Source organism: Giraffa tippelskirchi, chromosome 3 (genome assembly GCF_054371585.1).
Source record: "Giraffa tippelskirchi isolate mGirTip1 chromosome 3, T2T-mGirTip1v1.2.pri, whole genome shotgun sequence".
In the NCBI taxonomy this organism is placed as follows: Eukaryota; Metazoa; Chordata; class Mammalia; order Artiodactyla; family Giraffidae; genus Giraffa; species Giraffa tippelskirchi.
In genome coordinates this window covers 186,701,993-186,716,163 of record NC_137277.1, presented here as the reverse complement: position 1 = coordinate 186,716,163, position 14,171 = coordinate 186,701,993, and the positions used below count along the sequence as shown (strand labels likewise).

Sequence of the window (14,171 nt, the reverse complement as noted above, 5' to 3'; positions counted from 1 at the left end):
ATCTCTTCTCCCTGTGCCCGAAGGGGCACCCTGCAGGGCCCATCCCGTTGGGCACAGGACAGCACGACCCTTGCCCTCTCCCTTAAAGAACAGCAACGCCTTCCAATCTCAGCTGTCTTGACAGGTCTCCAAGCACGTTTGCACCTGTGAACTCATGTGAGCCTCAGAGCAACCCCCTTTGGTGGCATATACATCCTCGTTATGCATTTTTCTCCTTATTCTCATACAGTTGGGAAACAGGCTCAGAAAGGTGCAGTGAGAAGAAATACTCTTGGGAGGGTATTTCTCCCAGGAAATGGAGACTGTAATGGGGTTGGGGGGGGGCTTGTCACATTCCTGTGACTTCTCTCCTCACTCCCAGAAGGAAAAGACAAGGGTCACAGAGGGGCCCTGAGCTGGAAAAGGACTGGCTCAGTGGCTGCTCTGCTTGGTCAGGTCCAGCCCTGCCTGCCCCACCCTCATCTTGCTCCATATAGTAAAGTCCCAAAGCGCCCCTGTGCTGATGGGAGGGGTGAGCACTGTTCAGATTCACCCCCCAGGAGAGTTGAGGTCAAGCTCATGTAGCAGGTCTGGCTAGCACAGCTGCGCAGCAATCCAGAAAGCAGGATGTCCTGCAACCCAGAAACGGCCTTCCAGCAGGGATGGCCTCAAGCACTGGGCCAGCGGGGCGTGGGTCTCCACGCATCTGCTCGAGGTGTATTGGATCATTCAGCAAACGTTCTCGGAGCACCCACCGTGCACCAGGAGAAAGCATCAGGACTCAGCGGGGACCCTGCCGCGGGCGTTCAGAACCCGGTCGGAAGAGGTAACACACTCCGCGTGCATCACGGAGTCCGCTCGTGCGCCTCGTAGAGTTTCCCACTCCAGCAATCAACCCTCACAAAACTCACGCTCCTTGTCTTTAAAATGGGGGAAGAGGGGAATGCAGGAATTCTATGAGAGAGGGACGCAGGGCCCAGCCTGGGAAGTACACAGTGAAGGACAGATGCAGGTGACGTGAAGGCGGGTGGCGGGTGTTGGGATGGCAGAGGAGGTGGTCAAAGGCTTCCTCCTCCCCACTGGCAGATTGGCGACTTGCTACTTGGAAACTCGGGACAGGCTGAAGGGAAGGTGTGGGAGGAGAGACCCCAGGAGAGGGCATCGTGGGGGTATCAGAAGCTCAGCTAGACAACAGAAAGCAAACTGCTCTTAGCCCGTGGAACATCTGGTGGAATACATTTGTCATTTTGCTCAAGAAGAGTCAGAATATGGAGCAGGCCCCTGACAGAGAACTCCCCCTCATGCTCACCAAGTCCTTTGAGGCCTCCTCGGTTTCCTCACCTACAAAATGGACAAAGCCTAGGTTCAACAGGCTTGGCCTCCATCTGGGGATGGAGAACCCCAGACCTCCACAAAGCCTCCTCCACCAGCGAATATTGCTGGGAGCCCTGCCCGGGGTAGGGGATGCCCAGGAGTGCCTTGACTGCATCCTGAACTGCCTGCTTCTTTCTGCCCTGCCTGGCCCACAGCCCAGTGGCTCAGGAGCCAGGTGCCAGCCAGAGACACTTCTGTCTGAAGGAAGCCCAGAAAGAAGGTCGAGAGTACCGCGTGCTATGGTTACCTCTCTGCAGGTCTGCAGGCACTTATTATTAAAATGTTTGCATTTAAATACTAGGAGACACCACATAAAAATCCCAGATACACAGCTTCTCTTGAAAATGCAGAAAACTGGGCTAATACCCCCAGGGCAAAGTTGACTGGAGCTGGGAACACTTCCCTTGGCAGGTTTCATTAGCGTGTCTCAGGTGGCTGTTTGAGTCTGCCTCTCTGGGTCTCGGAGAAGGCAATGGCACCCCACTCCAGTACTCTTGCCTGGAGAATCCCATGGACGGAGGAGCCTGGTAGGCTACAGTCCATGGGGTCGCTAAGAGTCGGACACGACTGAGCGACTTCACTTTCACTTTTCCCTTTCATGCACTGGAGAAGGAAATGGCAACCCACTCCAGTGTTCTTTCCTGGAGAATCCCAGGGACGGTGGAGCCTGGTGGGCTGCTGTCTATGGCGTCACACAGAGTCGGACATGACTGAAGTGACTTAGCAGCAGCAGCAGTAGCAGCTCTGGGTCTAGTCCAGTCTGCTCCCCTGACCCCCAGCCTCCCCGAGCAATCTCTAGCCAGTGTTGATTTGAATGCCTCTGGTAACAAGGGGCTAACTACATCTTTGAGGCAGTTGGTCTGAGCTGTTCAAAAAGGGCTCCTAATAGGAGCCGTCTTCCCCTTTCTGTAACAAAGAAAGACACACAGGAAAAGAAGTGGGCTTTGGAGTCCGGCAGATCTGGATCTGAGTACCTCTCTAGCGTTTAGCCAGCTGTGCGATCTCAGGCAAATGATGGCCTTTGTGCACTTCAGTTTTCTTAGCTGCACCTCCCATGCAGGGCTGTGCAAGGCTTAAAGTAGAGCAAGTTTATGAAACACCTAAAGCAGGGTCTGCTACGCTGCACGGACTCCCCAAATGGCCTTTATCATCCTATGTAACCTTCAGCCATGGGTCCGATTCTTCCCCAGGTAGCAGAGGAGTGGGAATGTAGTCAGAGGGTGCTGAGTAGCAGATGGAAGTCAGAGGCAGAGGTGGAACTTGCCCCGGTGGGCACACACTTGCTGGCCAGCCCCCAGGACTGCAGATCTCTGCTTCCCAGACAGTCTGGCCCACCAGGTGCTCCAGGGGAGAGAGTCAGCTTCAGGAGGGAGCCCCTTCTCTAGGCTGTGGGGGTGCAGCCCCCACAGACTGCAGACTCCCCCACCCCCCAGGAGGCGATCCCTAATCCTGGGCCTGGAACTGGAGTGGGGAAGGTCAAGGGAGGAGAAGCAGGGAATGGTAACCGCCTTCATCCAAGCTGGCCACCTGGCTGTGTGCCTGGCGGACTGCGGGGCACCTTACCTGGGTCCCTGCGTATAATTTTCACATCCACTCTAGGACACAGACCCTCTTATCCCTGTTCTACAGACATGGACCTTGAGACTCAGAGAGGTTTAGAAACTTGCTCAAAACCAGCCCTGAAACGTGGGTCTGGTCCCTGAGCGCCGAGCTCATGATTACCGCGCTCTAAGGCCTCACCTAAACTCGGGGTGCCCAGTCATTGGGGGTGGGGCAGGGGAGAGCATTTATAACTAAAAGCGCTCTTGAGTTTGTCTCTGAGCCTCTGTCTGTGAACTAGTGTGTGCACGTCACCGCGTGCGAGGCAGTTTGTTGGGGGATGCGTGTGCCTGAGGGTCACGTGTGTAACAGTGAGCGTGTCCGTGTCTATCCACGCAGGGCCTCCCCCCCGCCCGTGGGTCTGTGTGTCCCGGTGTTGCGGGGCGTCCGGACCCCTGGTTGGGTGCGCCGCGGCTGAGTCCACGCGGGGCGCGGGGTGAAGGTCCGGGCGCGAGCGTGCGCACGTGGAGCGGGCGGCGGTGTCTGCGGGTCGGTGTCCGCGGTGCGGGCTCCGTGTCTCCCCCGCCCCCCCCGCACCCGCCTCGGTGCTGATTGGCTCGGCGCCGCCGTGACGGTCCGGCCCCCGCCCGGGGCGGCGGCGGCGGCAGGGGCGGGCGCGGGTGTCCGCGTGTGCGCTGCGAGCCGGCGTGTGCGCCGGTGTGTGCGCCCGGCCGGCGGGTGTGCGGGAGAGCAGGGAGCGCGCCGACGCGCGGGCGGCCGCGGCCGAGCCCAGGGTGCGCGGCGCCCCCGCCCGCCCGCCCGGCCCGGCCATGGCCCCCGCCCGGGGCCGCCTGCCCCCCGCGCTCTGGGTCGTCACGGCCGCGGCGGCGGCGGCCACCTGCGTGTCCGCGGCGCGCGGCGAAGGTGAGCGGCGGCGGCTGGCGGGGCGGGGGCGGCCGAGGGGCCGGGGGCGCGGCGCGCGCGGCAGCCGGAGCGAGCCAGCCGAGAGGCTCAACTTCCTTCCCCCTGGATCCCAGTGCCCGAGGGGCTGGGATCCCTGGATCTGGGTGGGGAGGGGTGGCACCGCGAGAGACCCGGGGTCAGGGGACAACGCTGGGGGGAGAGGGACCCCAGGGCTTGAGGAGGAGGGACAGAGAGGCACGAGGGACAGGGGGACGGGACCCAGGGGTTGGGAGCTGGGGACAGGGAACTGAGCATCGGACACGGGGGGTGAGGGGACAGGACCGGAGGATGGAAGATGCGAGAAGGGACGAGAAGGGATGTGGGGAGAAAGGAGACAGGGCAGGGGACGGAGTGGGGGCAGAGGACAGAGGGACCCAGGATGCAGAGTGAGGTTCCAAGGGCTGAAGAGAAGCAGCGGGATGGGGACCAGGAAGGGAGGCAGGAGGACCAGAGAACAGGACCGGGTTTGGGGGCCGACGGGCGTGAAGGGCAGGGAATGAGGGTCTTGGAAGTGGGCTGGGCTGGGGGAGGACAGCAGCCGGGGACTGCCTGCCCCGGGGGAGCAGCTTTGGTGGGCGCTGGGGAGAAGGGCCTGGGGAGGAGGGGGCTGAGGAGGCGGCAGACAGACCGGGGCAGGCAAGGCCCGGAGGGCTGGGTCTTGTCCAGGGACAAGGCTGGGGAAGTCCGGTCACTCGGGGGACACAGGGTGAGGGTGTGGGCTGAGCAGTAGAGACCGAAAGGATCTGGGAGGGGACAAGGGAAGGCGGGAGGGGGCATCTATCAGGCTTCCCCAACACCTGGGCTGCACACCTACGTGAGCGCGTGCGTACACACACACACACTCTCACACCTGAGTCCACCGGGCACCCCAGGTCCAGCTCAGGACGCTGCCCTGGGTTCTGCTCCTTGCCCAACCCCTGCCCTGGATCCCCTCTCCCTCTTGCAGCTCTGCCAGGAGGAGGCCTGACTCGGGGGTCTGCGCAAATCCTAGGGTTCACAGCCTGGGTCCTGAGCTGCGTCCTCACCCTGGCAGGATGAACTCCCAGATTCCAGGGAGCTCCAGAGCTGGTGTTCCTCATCCACATGCAGACACACCACCGATCCACCCCTCACACACGAACAGTTCACAGAGACACAGTTGTACCCACAACCACACATGCACCAGCAGCCACGTGTTGGGATTCACACACAGAGACCCAGGCCTGCAGACACCCGTGTGCATGGACAGCCCCCACACTCCTATAGTCAGATGCACAGAAATGCGGCCAGTACACACATGCACGCATGTACATGTAAAGATTCGTGAGTGTGAAAATACGCACATCGTGGGCAATCGCCACATATGTGAAAAGACCCTCAAACCTGCATTCGTGTCCCTAGAAATGCATGTGCACAGCACCAACGCACACAGATGTACATAAACTCAACCTCCAATGAAACAGGGGACACGCAGGGAGCAGGGACCATAGCAAGGGGAGCTGAGGGGTGAGCAGGGAAGGGGTGAGCAGGGAAGGGATGAGCAGGGAAGGGGTGAGCAGGGAAGGGGTGAGCAGGGAAGGGGTGAGTAGGGAAGGGGACACGGGCCTGGGAGGTCTGGGAGCTGTGGCCCAAGGACAGTTCCCTCCGGGTTGGATGGGGGAAGGCGGCAGTTTCTTTGCGCCGCGGGATTCTGAGGGGCCCACAGCGAGTGCCTGGGCATTGGGTGGTGCAGCCCCAACTCCGTACTTCAACCGTCTTCTTTGAGGAGGATCCAGCACCCTCCAGAATGCCAGACTGGCAAACCCAAGATCCGCCTAGGAGGGGACTTTGACCCTGCTCCCAAGCAGAGGACAGACCGTTTTGGCCTGGGAGAGAGACTGTGTCCAGGGGAGGGGCAGCAGTTGGCAAAGAGGCGAGGTCACCAGGAGAGGGAGGGGAGGGGACGCCTGTCGGGGGGGGAGGGAGGCAGGCAGGCCTGGTGCCAGGGCCTGGCCACACCTATCTGATCACCGCAGCAGGGCACCCCTGCCTGGGCACAGGTTACCCATGCAGGTCTGATGGTCTTGGGTGGAGACCTGGGACCTGGGTTCCACGCAGGACAGCCAGGAGTCTGTGCGCTGGTGCAGGGCCAGGACCGGCTGGGGGAGACTGGGGACTCAGGGAGGGGACTCTTTTCCCAGTGGGGGTCCTGCAAAGGTGGCAGTGCTGCAGGCTACCTAAGTGCCCCTCTGCCAGCTCCCTCACAGGGCTGGGAACGGCCCTGCACCTGCAGAGATGCCCCTGAACCCCACCAGGCTCAAAGCCCCTTATCACTCTCTGATGTGGATTATCCACCAATTTGGGGTGATCTCCAAGGCATTCACATCCCAGCTGACATCCCCTGGCCACCCCACATTCTCCAGTCTCACCACCATGCGCTGTGTCCTCCGGGAATGTAAATCAATTTAAGTATTAGTCTCAGCGAAATGGAATGGGGGAAGGTGACGGCGCGGGAGAAAAAAAAGAAATCGCATAATACCTTCCTCAGTCCAACAGGAAAGGCTTAGGAATTATATCTGTGCTTCTCAGAGCAGGGGAGGGACCCGTTTGATCCCCCAGAACAGGCTGGCAGGTAGGCCCAGGAGGGATGCCTGCAGACATCTGGCCGATGAGGAAACTGAGGCACAGAGGGGCTAAGTGGTTGCTTCCCTGAAGGCTCTGAGGACCGTGTGTCCAGTTTTCCCATTTGCAAGTGGGGAGATGGGCCCAGAGAGGGTCATCGACTTCCCAGGGGTCACACAGACCTATAGTCCAGCAGTGCAAGAGGGCAGAGAAAGCCCAGCCCTGGTGAGCCAAAGCGTTGGACTCTCCAAGGGGACTCAGGCCCCGGCAGGAGGGGCCTAGCGCTGGACTTCCCTCCAGCCCCGTGAGACCTCCTATGGGCCTGGAGCCTCCCATGAGAGACCCTCTGCGTCACCTCAGAGAAGGCGACAGGACATGGGGAAGAGGGGGACAGAGAGAGAGGTGGGGAGGGGACGGACAGAGACAAGCCTGGAAGGAATTAGAACAAACAGCCTTGGAATCCGGTCACTCTTCCTGAATCCAATAGAATCGACTTTTGACTTATCTTTGGATTATCTGAGCCCCCCTTGGCTGACTGATCACGAATCAGCTGCAGATGTGGTTGGGGATTCCCAGCGGGGAGGGAAGGGCCTGGAAAGTGGGGGTCCACAGGCCGCTGCCTCTAGAGTTGGGGTGTTCAGGGGGAGAAGTCCCAGTGGCCGATCGTGCGTTCCAGCGGCCCCTGGGTGGGCGCGGGTCTGAGCTGCGTCCCTGGGTTGCTGGCCCAGGGACCCTTCAGTTCCGAGACCCCAGTCTGGGATGTGGGGTGGGGCAGGGGAGCCCACAGGTCCCTGTACCCCCCTCACTCCCCAAACTCAGCCCCGCTGGTCTGGGGGAAACTGCAGTGCAGCCCCTCCCCCGCCCACCCGCCAGCAGGAGGAGAGAGCTCCTGACCCAGTTTTCTCGCCATTGCCGGGGAGGGAGGGAGGAGGGAGGGAGGAGGGAAGGCTTCTCTGCCTGCCGCCCTGGCGTGGGGCCGCTTCGGCTTGGGGAAGGGAGATCCCCCTGCGGGACATTGCCTCCATCCCCTGGTCCCACCCGCCCCCTCCCCCCAGGGGATCCCAAGTCCGAGCTCAGCAAGTCCTCTCTCCAGCTGCCCTCTGGGGACCCCCACCCTGACGCTGGGTGGGGAGAGTGAGGGGAGGAAGAGGAAGAAAATCCGTGCATGAGAGCATCCTCACTCCCAACATTTCCTGAGGACACTTGCCTCCATCACTGAGGGGCAGGCGCAGAGCTCTGCGAATCTCAGGCAGAAGGACAGCACCCACCCTCTCTTCGAGAAAGTTCCAGGAGAGCCCGTTTTAACCCTCTGCAACCTGCCCGAGTCAGCAGATGGGGTTGGTTGGAAGCCCGTGGTCGCTGGCTAGGAGAGGTGGGTAGATAAGAGAAAAGGAAATGAAAGCTGTGCAACTCGGAGCCCAAACCCCTTTCACCAGATAGATCAAAGGCAGCAGCGGCCCAGAGAGGCGAAGGGACTCACCCGAGGACACACAGCAGTTAGAGACAGTGCTGGGATTCAAGCCCTGATTTCTTCCCAGTTTAGTGCATCTCCATCACCTTAAAGTGAGTGATACTCACTACTCCTAGGTACCAAGAGAGAGGCAGGAGGGTCAGGACTTAGGGAACAGGAACCAGCTTTGGTGAGGCATTGGCTCCAGGCGTTGGAGTTTACTGTTGCCCACCCTTATGTATCATTATCCCCATTCTACGGATGAGGAAATCGAGGTTCAGTGAAGTGCAGGTCACCCGCTACCAAGCAGCTGTATTGAGATGTGAGCCCAGCAGTGTCTGATTCTAAAAGCAGGGTTTTTTCTCTACCCTGTTGTTGGTACTTTGCAGGGTCCCCTTTGGGGGTCTGGCTTAGAGTAAACTTGCCTTTCGGGCTAGCACTCCTTTCTCTACCACTGTGACAACCCAGAGATTCTGTTCTTTGGGCTCAAGCTGCCAGGGCTGGTGGCTTTGTCTGTGGTGCTCTGGGTACCAACCCAGCAGTCACACCTGTGGCGCTCCAGGCATGGTCCTGATCTTCCCTGAGGCTCAGTGTTTTCATCTGGAAAATGGGCAGAGGAATGAGCACCTTTCAATGTTGCCGTGTGGGCCATGGATGAGGCATTGCAGCTCCCCTAGCAGAGCCCAGTGTGTAGTATGTGCCCACTATGAGGCAGCACTTCCTCCTCCAAAGCCCACCATGTCCCGTGTGCACCGAGGACCCGCTCGGTGCGAGGTGCCTGTTGGGGACCCTGGTGATGGGAAAGCTGGGTCCAGTCCTCTGGGTGGAGGTTTGACTTACAGTGCAAACATCAGTGGGTGCTTTGGAATGCCACCATGTTCTGTGAGTGGCCCAGGGTCAGGTCATCTTCACAGCCCCCTGTAAGGCGGGCATCACCGTCACCCCATTTTACAGGAGAGGAAGTGGGGGCTCAGGGGTGGAGGAAACTCGCTCAGGGACACAGCTTCCAACTGGCAGAGCTGTGATTCAGATCCAGACCTCCCGGACCGCCAAGCCCAGGCCTCTGGCATCTCACTGCGCCCCCAATCGAGGCAGCCTAGCACTCAGGGCAGCTTGAGTCTTCGGGAGGTGAGAAGATTATATTTTATGGTGGTGGAGGAAGGCTTCAGGAAAGAGCAAGAACTTGAACTGAGCCTTGAAGGCCAGGGAAGTGAGAAAGGACCCAGAGACCGGAGCTGGAGTGTTTGGGGCTGAGAGCAGACCAGTGTGGCCAGGCTGCCCTGGGCCTGGGGGACGGGGGAAGGGGGGGGCCCAGGGATCTCATGTGCTGTTGTCTCTTTTTCTACAGTGAATTTGCTGGACACGTCCACCATCCACGGGGACTGGGGCTGGCTCACGTATCCGGCTCACGGGGTGAGTGATGGGCGGTGGGGCCAGTGCTGTCCCTCTGTGAACAGAGAGGCTGTGATGCTCAGGTCTTATCATCAGGCAGATCAAAAGGAAGCAGAGGCCACGAGAGGTGAAGGGACTTAACCAAGGACGCACAGCAGTCAGAGACAGAGCTGCGGACTTCCTAAACTTAGCTCATGCAGACTTTTGGAATTCTAGAACCAAGTCCTGGGCCGGCTCCCCCTTCTTCCGGTCCGAGGCCTGGATGTGGTATCCTTACGTCTGTGTCCCAGGCCCATCTGGCCTCCATGGTGATGCTGGGCTCAGCCCATTAGATCCCTTTACTCACAGGTGACTCCCTTCCGCCCTCCCGGGGAGTTGGCATGGTAACCCCGAGTGTCCAGAGCCAAGGATGTACTGCCCAGTCCCCCCAATTCTCTTAAATCTCAGGGGCGCAGGGTGGTAAAGCCAACACAAGCCCATGAGCTTGGTGGGGTTGGGCCCCACCATCCACAAGCTGAGTGTCCTTGGGTCACCTCTTCATCTCCCTGAGTCTCAGTTTTGCTGTCTGTAGAATGGGATGAGCACGTGGCAACCTCGCGGGGTTTGCTGGGAGGGTGAAGGGAGGTGAGACGTGGTCTTGGCACCATGCCTGGCACAGGATAGGCCTCCATTAAATGTATTATTACCATTATCATTGTCATTAGTGTGTATTATGGCTATATCTCACATAAATTTCCTCCTACAGACATGCTCAGAAACACACACATCCCTATCATAGACACAAACACGTCTTGCACCCACAACTTCTTTCATGAACACTTCTGCTTCCGTGGCTCCGGAGACAGAGTGATAATAATATTAATGATGACCATGGCACTGAGCTGATATTTGAATATTTCTTTACTTTGGGGTAAAATTGTAATCTGGGCTGTCTGTGGGCTGTGACTGGGGTCAGGACAATCCTGGCTCCTCTCTCTCTGGAGGTCTGGTCCCCAGGTGGTGGTCAGCTGAGTCTGTTGTCATCAGCCCCCATGCACCAGGCCTCAGGGAGTTGAAGGGGCAGGCCAGGGCCCCTGAGAGCCAGGAGGGACCCCTTCTGTGCCTCAGCACGTCAGCCCTGCCTGAAGACAAAGGCTGGGCCCTGGGGGTGTCCCTTTACCCCCCAGAGCCTCAGTCTCTCCCCTTGAGGGGCTCTTCTGTGTGTCCCACGTGGCTGTCTCCCAGGGCACTCGTGCGTGTGAAGGGCTTTGGTGCAGGGAACCAGCTCTGCCAGTGGCAGGGGCTGACCCAAGAGGAGGTGACTGCCTGGCTGTGGGCTGGGTCAGCGTCTCCCCTGAGACTCAGCAGCTGGGCAGGAATGGACCTGAACCCCTGGTTGGCGCTGGGTGTCTCTGTCCCTCTGTCCCACTCAGAGCTTAGGACTTGGTTTTCAGGGTAATGAGAAGTAGGAAGGATTTTAAGCAGGGGTGGTGGTGAGAAATATGACTGGACTTGTGTTTTGGACAACAGCGCTGGTGATGTAAGGTTCTTTTGTTTGCTGGATGCTGTGAAGAGTGGCTCGGGGAATTCCCTGTTGGTCCACTGGTTAGGACTCTGCATTTTCACTGCCAAAGGTGCAGGTTCAATACCTGGTTGGGGAACTAAAGATCTTGCAAGCTGAATGGCACGGCCAAAAACAAACAAACAAAACCCCCTAAAAAAAGAGTGGTTCAAAGTTACTCATTTCGCTTGAGAATTAGAACAAATAACTTATATTCACATAAAGTGAAGTCGCTCAATCGTGTCTAACTCTTTGCGACCCCATGGACTGTAGCCTACCAGGCTCCTCCATCCATGGGATTTTCCAGGTGAGAATACTGGCATGGGTTGCCATTTCCTTCTCCAGAGGATCTTCCCAACCCAGGGATCAAAACCAGGTCTCCCGCATTGTAGGCAGACAACTTACCGCCTGAACTACCAGGGAAGTCACATAGCTCTTAACAATTTGTGGACGTTATCTTGTTTAATCACCACTACTAAACCTGCATGTGGTACAGCCATCCCATTTCATAGATGAGGAAGCTGAGGCTCAGAGCAGTAAGAAAAAATTTTCTACCATCAAGCAGGTTTCAAGTGATGGATGCGAACTCAGATCTCTCTGGGCCTGGAGCCCTCACTGAGACCCTGTGTCACCTTGTGAAGGGCTGGGAACCGATCCTGCATTATTTACTGAAACAGGGAACACCTCCTATCAGTACGGGGCCTGGAAATGGGGCTTGCCTAGAGGAGAGAGAAAGCCAGATGAGATCTCTGTTTCCGAGCTCCGGATCTTGAACCTGTGCCAGACCGGCAGGTCAAACATGCAGGTGCCCACATCCAGGGGGTTTGGGGAGGGCCCTGGGAATCTTTTGTTGAGTAAGTTTGTAGCTGGGTGGAGATTGATGGTCCTTGTGGTTCCATCCATCCTTCTGGTTCTGGAGTCTGTTAAGCACCTTGGGTACAAGAGTCATTCATGACTGTCTCCAGCATCACCAGGTTATCAGGCAGGCCACACGGCCTAAAGCCAGCGGTGCTGGGTCTGGATGAGCCAGTGCTCTGCAGCCTCTAATCAGTGTGACTCAGGCCAGTCACTTTACCTCGCCTCCACCTCCTCGTTTATAACACAAGGATGATCACAGAACCTGCTCCCCACGGTTGTCATCTGAGAGATGATGCAGGAAAAGGACATTGTACCAGCAAGAAACCAGACGCTCTGAGAGGTTAAGCGTCTCTGCTAAGATCTGGGGAGCCTGGCCCCAGAACTCATGCTTTTAACCAGGCTGCACCCCCCTCTTTGGACTCCTGCGTCCATGCACTGGGTCGTGCTCCACCTCACCTGGTGAATTAACAGCCACTCGTGAATATTCCTTTTTATTGTCTCTTGATCCTCACCAGCCCCTGGAGTAGATGAAAGGGGCAGGCGTTAGCTACCTCGGTTTACCTATGAAAAGTCCAGAGCTCAGAGAGGGACTGTGATCTGCCCAGGGATGCACAGCTGGTTTGCTGCTTTCTGTTCCTGGAAGGGGACAGAGTTCCATAGGGATAGTGGGGGCTGGGTGGGGGGCGGGCAGTATATGCCAGGGGCCAGAGAGGCAGCTGGAGTGGATGTGGCACCCGGCATGGGGTGGGGGTGCCCCAGGTAGAGAACAGGGCTGATTCTGCCCTTGCACCACCTGCCAGGAATTTGTGCCATTCTCTGTGTCTGCGGCAGCCCCTGAGGCTAAGCCAGGCCGTTGGCCCTGCTCGGGCGGCTGGAGCAGACTGGGATCGAGCTGATTAATTTATCCGGGTCCCTGGCAGGAAACAGACAGCCAGCAGCTGGCTGGCTCTTTGGTGCTCCATTAATTGTGACAATGACTTTAACCCCAGATGTGACGCAGTGCTGCCCAGAGCCCCGGATGCAGAGTGGGGTGCAGCGTGGGGGTCCTTCATGGGGTGGGGGGTGTGCAGGAGGCATACAGTCTTTCAGGTGAGGCTGGCACGCCCTGGTCTGCTTCCCCAGGGGTCCCTGGAGGCAGGCACGGGGGGCTGGGATGATGGCAGGCCAGCATCATGTCAGTCCCCTTCTGGGCCAGGCCCCAGCTAAGCACCTGGCAGGCTTCTTCTCTGTGCATCCTCTCAAGGCTCACTGAAGTGGGGCCTTTCTGAGCCCCTCTTACAGATAAGGGCGCTGGGGATTGAGACCAGATAGCTGACCAAGATGAAGTCAGATCGAGCGGCCTTTTGTTGGGCAGGGAAGACTCAGGATGCCCCAGATCCCCACTCTAGTGCTTGTGGGACAGCTCGGGACCCTGCCGATTCTCAGAGCACAGCGAGCAGTGGTCTTTGCTTCCTCCCCCCTCCTCCCAAACTGTCCTCTGCTCCCTGACCCCTGCTGAAGCAGTAGGGTCCCTAGTTCAAGACAGTACCCATAGAGGCCCAAGAGAGATCACGGCCCTGCCTCTCTGGTGCACCCAGGACAGCGACCCCAGAGCCTGTCTCCTCTATCCGCCCTTGGCCCCCAGCCCCTCCTCAGAACCCTGAGGAGCCCACTGAACTCAGCCCAACAGTGACTACTCCTGGTCGATCAGCATTCCACAGCTAAGGAAGCTGGGCCCCAGCGAGGAGCGGCCATTTGCCTAAGGTCACACAGCCAGTTGAGACTGAACCCAGGCCTCTCGACTTTTGCTTCATTTCTCAGCGCTCTGTCTTTGGTGCAGCTCTTCTGTGTCCAGACTGGGCTTGCTGAGCATTGCTGGCCCTTGCCAGCCTCTGCTGGGGCTCTTCCCTCCTGCCCCTGCAGGAAGGTCCAGCCTCAGCCCTGCAGGAAGTTTTGCCACAGCCTGAATGCACACATCCTACTCCACACTTTATCTGTGAGAATGTGAGGGGGCTTGGGGGGAGAGACAATTTTTTGTGCAGTTCTTTTTATCAGTTCAGTTCAGTTCAGGCACTCAGTTGTGTCCGACTCTTTGTGACCCCAGGAACTGCAGCACGCCAGGCCTCCCTGTCCATCACCAACTCCTGGAGTTTACCCAAACTCATGTCCATCAAGTCGGTGATGCCATCCAACCATCTCATCCTCTGTTGTCCCCTTCTCTTCCTGCGGCAAAATACACTTAACATAACATTTACCATCTTAGCCATTTTTATGCCTCCAGTTCAGTGGCATTAAGTCCATTCACATTGTTATGTGACCATCACCACCGTCCATCTCCAGAATGCTTTCATCTTCCCAGACTGAAATTCTGTATCCATTAAACTATAATAACTCCCATGACCCTCTTGCCTCAGCCCCTGGTAAGTACCAGTCTACTTTCTGTCTCTAGGAATCTGATGTAAGTGCCTCATATAAGTGGAAGCATATAGGATTTGTTCTTTTGTGTCTGGTTTATTT

At 58.0% G+C, this 14,171-nt stretch overlaps 1 protein-coding gene across 3 annotated transcripts in view; it reads left to right on the top strand.

The window, feature by feature from the left end:
- The first annotated feature begins 3,526 nt into the window (after positions 1-3,526).
- The window catches only part of EPHA8 (EPH receptor A8), a 36,123-nt gene continuing 25,478 nt past the window's right edge, over positions 3,527-14,171 (top strand). The window contains exons 1-2 of one of the 3 annotated variants that reach the window (XM_081576082.1): positions 3,527-3,816; positions 9,234-9,298. In XM_081576082.1, the coding sequence (XP_081432208.1) occupies positions 3,723-3,816; positions 9,234-9,298 (159 nt within the window). In that variant the 5' untranslated portion in view covers positions 3,527-3,722. Of the gene's footprint in view, positions 3,817-7,309; positions 7,808-9,233; positions 9,299-14,171 lie in introns of those variants that run through there. The other 2 variants (XM_081576083.1, XR_014078609.1) reach the window with 2 other exon arrangements.